Source organism: Schistocerca serialis, chromosome 6 (genome assembly GCF_023864345.2).
Source record: "Schistocerca serialis cubense isolate TAMUIC-IGC-003099 chromosome 6, iqSchSeri2.2, whole genome shotgun sequence".
Classification (NCBI taxonomy): domain Eukaryota; kingdom Metazoa; phylum Arthropoda; class Insecta; order Orthoptera; family Acrididae; genus Schistocerca; species Schistocerca serialis.
Genome location: NC_064643.1, coordinates 563,475,743 through 563,490,385, shown reverse-complemented (window position 1 = coordinate 563,490,385; position 14,643 = coordinate 563,475,743). Strand labels below are relative to the sequence as shown.

Below are 14,643 nucleotides of genomic sequence, written 5' to 3'. Positions count from 1 at the left end.
CTAAATAATGCTGTGTATCAACTTACAGGCTTCTGTTAGTAGCTGGACTTGGCTGACAAGAAACATTTACTCTCTGCATTATAGGCAGTGCACCTGTACAACAGTAGTGGCACACAGCCTGAGAATTTCTTGTGTAGGACTGTTCAGTTTGTGTTGCCTGGTCGAGGCCCGATCCGTGTGCAGCTGCCTGGTCAAGGCCCGAACCGTGTGCAGCTGCCTGGTCAAGGCCCGAACCGTGTGCAGCTGCCTGGTCAAGGCCCGAACCGTGTGCAGTCGAACCGCATGCAGCTGCCTGGTCGAGGGCCAAACCGCGTGCAGCTACCTGGCCAAGGCTGGAACTGCTTGCTGTTGCTGCCTGATCAACCTGTTCATCTCTATCACACATGTCATTTTCAAGAGTCTCACATCCACCTCTATTTCTTTCAGAACCTCTCCTGAGATTGACAAAACTGAATGAAAAGACTTCCTCATCATAAGTAGGTGTTGCTGCCAGTTCATCTGCGTCTAGAAGGTCTCTTTCAAACTCCTCGAATGGGACACCTGAAAAAGATTCACATTAGAAGTGTTGCCTCTCCAATATTATTATATTTTCCTTTTAACTGTACGGTATGTCACACTGCATTTAGGTACTTTCGGGCAACTGAACATGTATCAGTAATTACAGATTTCTGTAGTTGTATACATACATTTGGATGTAGCTGTATTGCGTTTATGTACTGGTAGATACTGTGTGGTATGACTCCTGTAGTTGACAGTATAATTGGTATTATGTCAACTTTATCCTGATGCCACATGTCCTTGACTTCCTCAGCCAGTTGGATGTATTTTTCAATTTTTTCTCCTGTTTTCTTCTGTATATTTGTTGTATTGGGTATGTATATTTCTATTAGTTGTGTTAATTTCTTCTTTTTACTGGTGAGTATGATGTCAGGTTTGTTATGTGGTGTTGTTTTATCTGTTATAATGGTTCTGTTCCAGTATAATTTGTATTCATCATTCGCCAGTACATTTTGTGGTGCATACTTGTATGTGGGAACGTGTTGTTTTATTAGTTTATGTTGTATGGCAAGTTGTTGATGTATTATTTTTGCTACATTGTCATGTCTTCTGGGGTATTCTATATTTGCTAGTATTGTACATCCGTTTGTGATGTGATCTACTTTTTCTATTTGTTGTTTGCAAAGTCTGCATTTATCTGTTGTGGTACTGGGATCTTTAATAATATGCTTGATGTAATATCTGGTGTTTATTGTTTGATCCTGTATTGCAATCATGAATCCTTCCATCTCACTGTACATATTGCCCTTTCTTAGCCATGTGTTGGATGCATCTTGATCGATGTGTGGCTGTGTTGCTGTGTTAGATGATACGGGTGCTTGCCATGTAGTGTTTTCTTTTTCCAATTTACTTTCTTCATATCTGTTGATGTTATGTGATCTAAAGGGTTGTAGAAGTGGTTATGAAATTGCAGTGGTGTAGCTGATGTATTTATATGAGTGATTGCTTTGTGTATTTTGCTAGTTTCTGCTCATTCTATAAAGAATTTTCTTAAATTGTCTACCTGTCCATAATGTAGGTTTTTATGTCGATAAATCCCCTTCCTCCTTCCTTTCTGCTTAATGTGAATCTTTCTGTTGCTGAATGTATGTGATTTATTCTATATTTGTGGCATTGTGATTGTGTAAGTGTATTGAGTGCTTCTAGGTCTGTGTTACTCCATTTCACTACTCCAAATGAGTAGGTCAATATTGGTATAGCATAAGTATTTATAGCTTTTGTCTTGTTTCTTGCTGTCAATTCTGTTTTCAGTATTTTTGTTAGTCTTTGACTATATTTTTCTTTTAGTTCTTCTTTAATATTTGTATTATCTATTCCTATTTTTTGTCTGTATCCTAGATATTTATAGGCATCTGTTTTTTCCAACACTTCTATGCAGTCGCTGTGGTTATCCAATATGTAATCTTCTTGTTTAGTGTGTTTTCCCTTGACTATGCTATTTTCTTACATTTGTCTGTTCCAAAAGCCATATTTATATCATTGCTGAATACTTCTGTTATCTTTACTAATTGGTTGAGTTGTTGATTTGTTGCTGCCAGTAGTTTTAGATCATCCATGTATAGCAGATGTGAGATTTTGTGTGGGTATGTTCCAGTAATATTGTATCCATAATATGTATTATTTAGCATGTTAGTGGGTTCAGAGCAAGGCAGAACCAGAAAGGACTTAATGAGCCTCCTTGGTATATTCCTCGCTTAATCTGTATTGGCTGTGATGTGATATTATTTGAATCTGTTTGGATATTAAGTGTGGTTTTCCAATTTTTCATTACTATGTTTAGGAACTGTATCAATTTAGGATCTACTTTGTATATTTCCAATATTTGTAGTAACCATGAGTGGGGTACACTATCAAAAGCTTTTTGGTAATCAATGTATGCGTAGTGTAGCGACCTTTGTTTAGTTTTAGCTTGATATGTCACCTCTGCATCTATTATCAGTTGCTCTTTACATCCTCGTGCTCCTTTGCAACAGCCTTTTTGTTCTTCATTTATAATTTTGTTCTATGTTGTATGTGTCATTAATTTCTGTTATTATTATTATTATTATTATTATTATTATTAGCGTCTGCACGTAAATGACAGTCTACATGTCTCTGTATGAGCCCCAATTTTTCACATCTTATCTTCGTGGTCCTTATGCTCAATGTATGTTGGCGGCAATAGAATAATTTGGTGGTCAGCTTCAAATGCAGGTTCTCTAAGTTTTCTCAATAGTGCTTCTCAATAGTGCTTCTCAAAAAGAATGTAGCCTTCCCTCCAGGGATTCCCATCTGAGTTCTGAAGTGTCTTCATATCATTTCTATGTTGTTCGAACCTACTGGTAATAAATCTAGCAGCCTGCCCCTGAATTGCTTCAAATGTCTTCCTTCAATCTGACCTGGTACGGATCCCAAACGGTTGAGCAGTACGCAGAATAGGTCACACTTGTTTTCTGTATGCAGTCTCTTTTACAAATGAGCCACTCTTTCCTGAACTTCTCCCAATAAATCTAAGTCAACCATATGTCTTCCCTACCACAATTCTCACATGCTTGCTCCATCTCATATTGCTTTGCAACATAATGTCCAGATATTGAAAAGACTTGACTGTAATACTGTATCTGAACATTACAGGTTTGATCTTCCTACTCGTACTCATTAGCTTACATTTTCCACATTTAGGGCTAGCTGCCAGTCATCACACCAACTGGAAATTTTGTCCGAGACATTTTGTATCTTCCTACAGTCACTCAACTTCCACGCCTTACCTTACACCACAGCATCATCGGCAAACAACCGCAGATTGCTTCTCACCCTGTCCACCAAATCATTATTCAGTGAAGATGATACATTGATTTGGAAGGGTGATCCACACAGTGTAAATTTGTGAAGCAGCCACTGAAGTGTAGCACAGTGTGCACAACCACCTTCTACGTATTTTATAATACCTTAAATCTAATCACCCTAGACACTCCATTTGTGTTAGTTTCTGTGCTCCCATAGAAATCATCTACTCCAACCCATGGGCACTAGGGTGGCAGCTAGCTATCTGTAATGTCTTTGAAATTTAGTACTTCGCTTCCCCCACTTTTGTTCCAATGGGGACAAAAAGGGGTTCTGTGAAAAAAGTCACCCCAATCTAACAAATTCTAGGCCATCCTCAAATGTCTCTAAATCACAACATGACATCCACAACATTATTTCTGTTAAAATGCACTGTATTCTTCCTTATGTAAACTGTGTCCTTGTCTTCCAAGAGAGTAAGGTATGTGACACATTCAAGGAAACCCAGCAGTTGATTAAAACCATTTTGAATTGTTACGAGTCCTGGCAATGGCAAGGAAAGCGTTTCTGAAGAAGAGAAATTTGTTAACATCGAGTATAGATGTAAGTGTCAGGAAGTCATTTCTGAAAGTATTTGTATGGAGTGTAGCCATGCATGGAAGTGAAACAAGGACGATAAACAGTTTGGACAAGAAGAGAACTGAAGCTTTCGAAATGTGGTGCTACAGAAGAATGCTGAAGATTAGATGGGTAGATCACATAACTAATGAGGAGGTATTAAATAGAATTGGGGAGAAGAGTTTGTGGCACAACTTGACTAGAAGAAGGATCGGTTGGTAGGACATGTTCTGAGGCATCGAGGGACCACCAATTTAGTACTGGAGGCCAAAAATCGTAGAGGGAGACCAAGAGATGAATACACTAAGCAGATTCAGAAGGATGTAGGTTGCAGTAGGTACTGGGAGATGAAGAAACTTGCACAGGATAGAGTAGCATGGAGAGCTGCATCAAACCAGTCTCTGGACTGGAGACCATAACAACAACAACAACAACAACAACAACAACAACAACAACTGAAAAGTTAATTCAAGGAATGAAAAAACCAAAACAAAAAATTTAAGAAACATTAAGTTTGTGTTTGATAATGCACACGTTTTTAAATTGAGAAACATTTTCATTTAAAAAAATCATTTTACAACATTCACTTCTGTAGAACCAAAGATTATTTGATTGTAACAACAATGAACTTACTTTAGTTTTTAATGAGTTTGACACCTCTTCCTGTGATATCACTCATGATCGTCTCCTCAAGTTTTTGAACTGCACTTTTATACTAGGGGTCACCTTTCCACCGCTAAGGGTCTTTGTGGAGAAAACCTCATGAAAAAAGTTTTCATAACAGTTGTTACAATAGATGAAAATTCAGTATTCATAAAAGAAGAAAAATCATTTTTGTATACGAAGTACCTTCTCACTTAATTTTTCTTCTCTTCCTCTTTTTCAGCCTGTCCTAATTCCAAGATAGCTTGTGCTATATTTGCCTTGACCTTTGTTCGAATATTGTCATCAAACAAAACAACAGCCACAGTTTCTGGAGCTAAGTACTAGAGGTGACTTGATAACCTTTTTCAATTGCTGTATTAATTACTGGACCAAAATCTTGATAATTTATCAGTTGACTTATGAATAGGAAACCATAGTAAGGTGGCATAATTGCTAAACCAGGCTTGGGTATACATGCATACAAAAAAAAAAATACACTGAGGTGACAAAAGTTATCAGGTCGGATCACCTTTCGCCCCATGTAGTGCAGCAACTCAACATGGCATAAAGTCAACAAGCCATTGTTAAGTCCCCTGCAGAAATACTGAGCCATGCTGCCTCTATAGCTGTCCATAATTGTAAAAATGTTGGCAGTGCAGAATTTTGTGCCTGAACTGACCTATCATATAACTCCCATAAATGTTTGATGGGATTCACTTCAGACAATCTGGGTGGCCAAATCATTCACTCGGACTGACCAGAATTTCTTTACACCAATTACAAACAATTGTGGCCTAGTGACATGGCACACTGCTAACCATAAAAATTCCTTTGCTTTTTTGGGAGCATGAAGTCTATGAATGGTTGCAAATTGTCTCCAGGAAACCAAACATAAACATTTCCACCCAATGATTGGTTCAATCAGACTAGAGAACCAAGTCGATTCCATGTCAACAAAGCCTGCACCATTATGGAGCTACCATCAGCTTGCTCATTGCCTTGTTGACAACTTATGTCCATGGCTTCGTGCAGGTCTGCGCCACATGCAATCCCTACCATCAGCTGATACCAGCTGAAATTGGGACTCATCTGATCAGACCAAAATTTTCTAGTCATCTAGGGACCAACCAACATGGTCACGAGCCCAGGAGAGACACTGCAGGCAATATAATGCTGTTAGCAAAGTCTCTTGTGTCAGTCGTCTGTTGGCATAGCCTGTTAATGCCAAATGTCGCCACACTGTCTTAAGGGATAAGTTCATTGTACGCATCACATTTATTTCTGCAGTTATTTCATGCAGCATTGCATGTCTGTTAGCATTTACAACTCTATGGAAACACCGCTGCTCTCTATTGTTAAGTGAAGGCTGTCGGCCACTGTGTTGTCCGTAGTAACAGATACTGCCTGATATTTGGTGTTCTTGGCATACTATTAACGCTGTGGATCACAGGATATTGAATTCCTTAATTTCCGAAGTGGAATGTTCCATGCATCTAGATCCAACTACCGTTCCTCATTCAAAGTCTTAAGTCTATTGTTTTCGACCAAGTTACTCTGCATTTCTTCTAAAATACCACATCCAGGCCAAAACTTCAGTTAGTCAAAACAAGTCCACAACAACAATTTCAAAACTGTGACAGTAAGGGAGATACTGTAGGTTGTGACTGAACTATTTTTCTAGATTTGTGTAACTTCCATTTACTCCACGTGTTTTGCTTGCTGTCACATCACAGCAAATTGCCTGAATTGTGACAGCTAAACCCCACTTCTCTACTGACTGGAAACAGCCACGCTTTATCTTCTGCAGAATATGTTGGGATTTCAGGGACCCCCTGCAGTTGTTCCTCGCCTTGTCAGGTCAGTAATACTGCCAGTCTACCGTATTTACTCGAATCTAAGCCACACCTGAAATTAGAGACTCTAAATTCAAGGGGAGAGAAATGTTTTAGACCGCACCTCCAAATCGAAACAAAGTTGGTCCATTGCTTTGATAAGAGCCGTTCTCTTTGTTATAGGTGTTTACATTACTCTAAGCTGAAAATGCATTATTGTACTGTGTCATGCATTGTTTGTCGAATTCTGATAATGAGTGTTTACGACCTGTCGCCGCTTGCGACATGGCTTGCTTTTGTGCGCACTATCGCCACTTACAATTAAAAAAATGGAGGAATTGTCTCATTAGCAAAACAATGGCAAGAGACTGCTATTTGTTGTTACTTACACTGCTGCTTTCTTTGATAATGATCAACAAGAACCAAATAATAGACCGTGTATGATAGAAGATGTTCTGAACAAGAGTTTAGCAAAAATTTTTCTCCCTTTGAAAATCTTTGCAAACGCCTCTTTAGTACATTACATTCTGCACAGAAATTAGAGTCATCTTAGGTTCATAAATCTAGTCAGTTGCTGCACTTCATTTCTGACAGTATCACTATTCAGCATAAGAATAATACAAATATAAACATGACATGATATGTATATTCTTCTGCATTTGCTGTTGCCTCACTAGTTTCGTAGTTTATTAGGCATACAGGATTTAAACGAGATACCGTATTTACTCGAATCTAAGCCGCACCTGTAAAATGAGACTCGAAATAAAGGGAAAAAAAAATTCCCAAATCTAAGCCGCACCAGAAGTTTGAGACTCGAAATTCAAGGGGAGAGAAAAGTTTTAGGCCGCACCTCCAAATCGAAACAAAGTTGGTCCATTGTAATATGAGACCCAATTTAGGTCGAATGAAAGACGATACAGTAGTTTGGTTCGAGTCGTAATCTTAGCAGTTCAGCTTTACCAGGTAGCCATTGCTATGCGTCAGGCGCTCCGTCCGTATTTATACGGGTACCCTTCCTCCTTCACTTGCTTCGTCTGATTTGAATCGATTGCTTATTTTGCTTTGATCTGATAAGTGCCGTTTTCTTTGTTACAGGTGTTAACATCACTCTAAGCTGAAAATGCATTACTGTACTGCGTCATGCATTGTTTGTCGTGTTCTGATAGTGCGTGTTTACGGCGTGTCGCCGCGGCGAAAATTTTTCTCTCTTCGAAAATCTTTGCGGCCGCTTCTTTAGTACATCAAATGCCGCACAGAAATTAGTCATCTTAGATTTAAAAATCTAGTCAGTTGCCGTGATTCATTTCTGACTGTATCACTATTAGGCATAAGAATAATACGAATATAAACATGACACGATACGTATATTCTTCCGCGTTTGCTGCTGTCTCACTCAAGTTTCGTAGTTTATTAGGCAGAAAGTATTTAAATGAGATAGCAGCAAACACGAAAAAAGAATACACGGCAAAATGTTTATATTCGTATTATTCTTATGGTGAAGATAATGTTAGACTGTGATAATACTGCATGTGATTCACATTTCATCAGGTTCCTATTAGCAACCATCTCTTCTCACAGGTAGGAAAAAATTCAGAACGTAGAGTTGGCCATATTGACAAACATCCCAAAAAGTCTTGCCAGTCGGATTTTCGTAGTACATTGAAATTCTGCTACATTGGAAGATGAACAATACGGAATTTGTATTTACTTCGTTGGATAATGTATGAAAATGCAGTGGTCGAAACTCGGGGCGGAGAAAAGAAACTCGTCTTCCACCCCCACCCCGACCCCTTTTTTTTTTAAGACGCAGAGGTTTTGGCGCCAGTATTTTATCTTTGTGCCTACAAAGCGTGCCTGTGTAGCGCTACATATATGCGACGGCAGAAGTTAGTTTTGGCGGCACCTACCAACACTTTTCAGAACTTCCGTTTGCTTTGCACTCGATTCTAAGCCGCAGGCGGTTTTTTGGATTAAAAAAACTGGAAAAGAAGTGCGGCTTAGATTCGAGTAAATACGGTAGCAGCAAACACGAAAGAATATATGGCATAATGCTTACATTCTTATTATTCTTATGGTGAAGAGGAAACTGCATGTGATTGACGATTCATAGAAGTTCCTATTAGCAACCATCTCTTGTCACAAGTAGGAAAAAATTCAGAACATGGATTTGGCCATATTGACATACATCCCAAACAGTCTTGCCAGTCGGATTTTCATACATTTTTAGTGATGACTTCAAATAAAGTGTGTGTTGTTGTCTTCAGTCCGTAGACTGGTTTGATGCAGCTCTCCATGCTTTTCGATCTTGTGCAATGCAGAGTAGGAACACTTACAAAATAAGAATGAAAATAATTTAGAAATTAAACGCTGAAATTTAAAACAAAATTTTATTAGGTTTGTAATACACATCTTATATGAAATTTTTAAAATATCAGTCATGGTTCTGAATCACTATCACTCGATTCTTTGTTTCTCATTTCATCATACAGAGAACTGTCCTCTGTACCATTTAGTGCATTGGATATCTAACATTTTTAAAATGGTTTTTGCACAGTCTGGTTTGGAACACACGTCCATGCATCATAAATCCATTGGCACAATTGTGACAAACTTGCGCATTTTACACATCTGTGTACATACATTTAAGCTTGTCCTTCAATGGTTTATTCAAACAGGCACCAAGTGGCTGCAGAATTGACATCGTCCCACCTGGAATTACTGGCAAGTCCATTTTGATTTCCTCTAATTTTAGTTTTACTGCAGGTGTTACTGACGTAAGAACACTTATGTCTTTCTTTCCTTTGACAACAACCATATAATTTGACGTCATGTCAAAATATACGGAGTTTGGTCAGCATTTCCTATCTGACCAAGAAGGTATTGCTTTTCTGTGCGCTGCCTAATTATGAAGCACTGAAATTCCACAAATTTTTCTTCATAATTTTTTGGCAGCTTCTGTGCAACTGAAGTTCACCTCTGAAGTGAAAAACCTCAGCGCGTCACAAACAGATCAATCCAGCTGCAACTAGCCTTAAAATTTTCCATTTTCTGCTCTCTAGCAATTTCATGTGCATTAATTTTTAAAATTTCGGCATTCACAGGCAGGAATTTCTGACGATGCTCCTTAACAAATTCACTTAAAATCACTTTTAGTGCATGATATTGGCCACACTTTGGCCCACAAAATGCTTTTCTTCTACTTGAACATTCAAATAATTTCTCTCTCTGCAGTCACCATCGCCAGATGTAGCTCTCATCAATCCCGTATCACAGACCTGCACCACGAATTGAACTTTGTTCCGCAAAAGAAATAACTCCCCTCTTGATTTTGGCACTATAAAAGTGCTTATTATGATTCAAAATTCCAGGAAGCAATAGGTGATGCTACGTGAAATCTCAATAAGCCCCAGCGTATCACCTCGTGCAACAATCCTAAAGCCTTGTGCATTGTTGGTATTTTTGTGTAATGAAATTTATTTTTGCTGCTACATTCGAAGATGAACAATATGGAATTTCTATTTACTTTGTTGGATAATGTATGAAAATGCAGTGGTCGAAACTCGGGGTGGAGAAAAAGCTCATCTTGTACCTTTTTTTTTTTTTTAGTTTATTTACTGATGCAGAGGTTTTGGCGCCACTATTTATCTTTGTGCCTGCAAAGCATGCCTGTGTAACACTACATATATTCGACGGCAGATTTTAGTTGTGGTGACACCTACCGACATTTTTCAGAACTTCTATTTACTTTGCACTCAATTCTAAGCCGCAGGCGGTTTTTTGGATTACAAAAACCAGAAAAAAAGTGCAGCTTAGATTTGAGTAAATACGGTATCTTTTCAACACGTCTGAGCACTGGGAGCGTTTTTCCGTCCCTGTGCAACACTAATTCTTGGCAATCTTTTAGGTTAAATTTGTGCTCCATTTCTGCATACCTCATTTCTTTAATTTCTTTTCTGAAATGTTGAAAAGCAGTTTGATTTGTAACCAGGTTTTCAGATTCAAGTCCTAAAGTTTCTGCAGCAGCTATTACTATGTAAACCCCATTTCTATCACTAATTTTGCAGCTATCAAAAACTTCAGAGAGAAGGGGAGTAAAAAACTGCTGCTGAATGATGGGAGGAATTTTCACTGTCATTACCGTACTACTGTCACTTCTGTGCCTTCTTGATGCTGAACTCTCAGTTCCATTTCTTCATACATTCTTTTTCTTCTGGTAATTTGTACTCCAGTTTGTTTTTGTGCATTTCCTTCCTTGCGTTTTAATTTATGATCAGTACCAGAGACAAAGCCACGCCATCTGTTTTGGTGCTGAAGTGTTAAAAGATTGCTTATCTTTTTCATTTTCCATCTGCCCCAAAGCATCAGAGTGAGCTATGTGAAAAGGATCATCCATGTTTTCTACATAAAACTCTCTTCTTTTTCTTTGCCTTAAGTTCTTGTCAAATTTGTCATACAGACTGAGTAACTTTTCAAAGTAGTGGTCTGTTCTTCTAGAAGGAATTTGTGCTTATTACCAAAAAATAGGAACTTCTGGAACTGCATATAGTGCATCTTGACTTGTCGTTAGATTTACAACTTGTACATTGTAGAAGAAAACACTTAGTACTTGCTTGTTTGAAGGTAGTTTGGCTCCAATAAATTATGGGACTGGAGCCAACATGAGAGAGACTGAAGTCTCTTTTTAACATCCGTGATGAGGAACGTGAAGAAGCCTTTGCCATTTTTGTCTCTGGTGAAAATGACAGGATAGTCAGTTTTCATCAGCAGTACAAACGATTTCAAAACAATAATATAATAATTTCATGTTGTATTTTGGAGGGGGGGAAGGAAAAAAAAAGAAAAAAGAAAAAAAGAAAAAAAAGAGGATAAATAAACTGCAAAATTTGGCCATTTTTCTTTGACAAGCAACTGACCAGTGACCACTATCCCCAAACTAATGTCATTCTGTTAAGAACTGTCTGAATACAAAATCAGATAACCCAAACAGTTCACAAAAACACAGTTGCAAAGGTTGGAATATTACATTTTGCTAATACTGTAACAATTAACTACCACAATATTTATTTTAACAAGACACATTACTCACTCACCTTGCATCAAATATATAGGAAACACAAACAGTAACACAGCAGATAATAACAGCCAACTAAGCCACAAAACTCTCTGCTACTGCCACAGTAGTTGTCTGGTTTTAAGAATTAGCCACTAGCCTACAGCATTCTCCAAATCAATGAAAGAAAGCTGCCACTTTTATTGCCATCTGATTACTACAGCCATCTATACCTACACTTTTAATGTTTACCATTAATATAAATATGGTATTTATTATATATTACAATATTAGGATTAAAGTCTTAATACTGGGTTGGCAAAAATAGATCTATCTAATAATACTTTATTCAGTAGCACCACCAACAGTAGGCAGACTAGTAACAGTAGCAGCAGTAGTGGTAGTGGTAGTAGTAGTAGTAGCAGTAGCAGTAGCAGCAGCAGCAGCAGTTGTTGTTACTGTTATAATAATAATAATAATAATAATAATAATAATAATAATAATAATAATAATAGGGCTAACCCCCTTATAGTGTGATTAGTTGGTTCAGGACAGAACTAAAGAAGCCTCGGACAAGCGCCGTCATGGTCGGGGACGACGCTTGAACCCTATGCCCGCCCACAATGGTAACGACACTGCTAGCCAACTGGAAAATGATTCAAATCCAAATAGAGGTGTTTTGCAGGATATGCTTCCTGCAACCACCCTAGAAGGAAAACAAAGACAGAGGACGAGATGGTCAGATGAAGTTAATCGACACCTCATGTTCTGTTATTACCAAGCAACAAACCTAGGAACCAACACAACTGGATACAGATCACAAGTATACACAACATTTATTACCAGATACCCAGAATTAAAATTTTTAACAGAACAACGACTAGCTGATCAGATCCGTGTAATAATCAAAAATAACAGGATACCCCAGTCAGAATTAGAAAACATCAAACAACAAGTACAACAAATACTCAAACAAAATAATGTGCAATCAGAAGAAGAAGAAAATACAGTAATGGACTCCAACATCCCAGAGCAAACAAACAAAGAACAACACGCATCAATTAAACAGTCAGAGGAAAACGAAATCTTAAGACAGCCACCAGAACAAGCACAAATAGAACACGAAGTGACACACATGTTAGATATAGAAGAAAAATTTCAGCTAGCATATATAGAATACAAAGACACAAATACAGACATTAGACCATTCTTGCATAGACCACCAAATAACCCACAAGTCGAAACAACAATAAAAACTATCAACACAATCATACACAACAAAATAAATGAAAACACAACTATGGAAGAGTTACAACTACTGGTTTATATAGGAGCACTCACTACACTAAATATACACACTAGGCAGAGATCAGAACCAACCAACACACAGAAGAAACCCACAAAACCAGCATGGCAACACAGGCTACAGATCAAAATAGAAAAACTGAGAAAAGACATCGGACAGCTAACACAATTTATAAGAAATGAAATCTCGGAAAAAAAAACGAAAAAGGTTAGGTAAAATCTCACAACAAGGTGCGACAGAGCAATTAGACGAAAAGAAGCAGAAATTACAAGCATTAGCCAAAGGACTCAGAAGATACAAAAATAGTGAAAATAGAAGGAAACAAAACCAAACATTCAACACAAACCAAAAGAAATTTTACCAGACAATAGATAACACACACATTAAAATAAACAATCCACCAAACATAACAGACATGGAACACTTCTGGAGCAACATATGGTCAAACCCAGTACAACATAACAGGCATGCACGATGCATACAAGCAGAAACAGACACATACAAGATGATACCATAAATGCCTGAAGTGATAATTTTGCAACATGAAGTCACCCAAGCAATTAATTCTACTCACAATTAGAAAGCCCCTGGAAATGATAAAATAGCAAATTTCTGGTTAAAGAAGTTCACCTCAACACATTCACATCTAACTAAATTATTTAACATTATATATAAAAACAAAGATGAGGTGACTTACCGAACAAAAGTGCTGGCAGGTCGATAGACACACAAACAAACACAAACATACACACAAAATTCAAGCTTTCGCAACAAACTGTTGCCTCATCAGGAAAGAGGGAAGGAGAGGGAAAGAAGAAAGGAAGTGGGTTTTAAGGGAGAGGGTAAGGAGTCATTCCAATCACGGGAGCGGAAAGACTTACCTTAGGGGGAAAAAAGGACAGGTATACACTCGCACACACGCACATATCCATCCACACATACAGACACAAGCAGACATATGTCTGCTTGTGTCTGTAAAGTTGACATAATACCAATTATACTATCAACTACAGGAGTCATACCACACAATATCCACCAGTACATCAATGCAATACAGCTACATCCAAACATATATATACAACTACAGAAATCCGTAATTATTGATACATGTTCAATTACCTGAAAGTTCCTAAATGCAATATAACACATACCGTACAGTTAAAAGGAAGTGACGCTTGATCAAGGTCCGCGTCACTCCATTTTTAACCGGACTTAACGTCTGAGAAAGTGAAGGAAATAATAATAATAATCGTATCGCAAAATTCACATAGCAAAAATTTGGAACTTCATGGTCAAAGAGGATCATCTTATAGTAGACCAACTGAGCTAAAATTTTGCACATTAGTTTTTTATTGATTGGAACAATATAAGGGGGTGGGAGTTAATAGTTTAGAAAGCTGACAAATAAGGACCACCCTAACGAGCACTTGTACGGCACACTCATACACTGGCTATTTATGGAACGTCTAGGAAAAATATTTCCTAGCCACTCAAGGTTCATCAGCAACATATGTATAATCTGGAACCAAGATAGGGGAATGCTACAATCAATCTTCCAAAGCCATGTCATCTGTCTTTCTCCTGATCCTCATCAGCTTAGTGTGCCACCTCCTCTCACTTTTTGTTGGCCCCCTCAAATATTTCAGCTTCAATAACTGCCATCTCTTTCGCACTAGAAAGTCTCTTCAACATAATCCAACCAAATATTTACAGTGAATCTGCAGTGGCAACCAATCACTCACGCATTATGTTGAAGGTTTTACAATGGCCTTCACAAAAAGGTGCCACACTTCAATCCAGCAACTGTCCCACTGTGGCCTGAATCAAGCATTCGTGTGACTTGTGGTTCCTGATTGTATTTTATATTAATA

At 38.0% G+C, this 14,643-nt stretch overlaps 1 protein-coding gene across 1 annotated transcript in view; it reads right to left on the bottom strand.

The window, feature by feature from the left end:
- The window catches only part of LOC126484423 (uncharacterized), a 251,771-nt gene that overhangs the window by 85,072 nt on the left and 152,056 nt on the right, over positions 1–14,643 (bottom strand). The window contains exon 10 of the mRNA XM_050107937.1: positions 27–540. Within this exon, the coding sequence (XP_049963894.1) occupies positions 27–540 (514 nt within the window). The remainder of the gene's footprint in view (positions 1–26; positions 541–14,643) is intronic.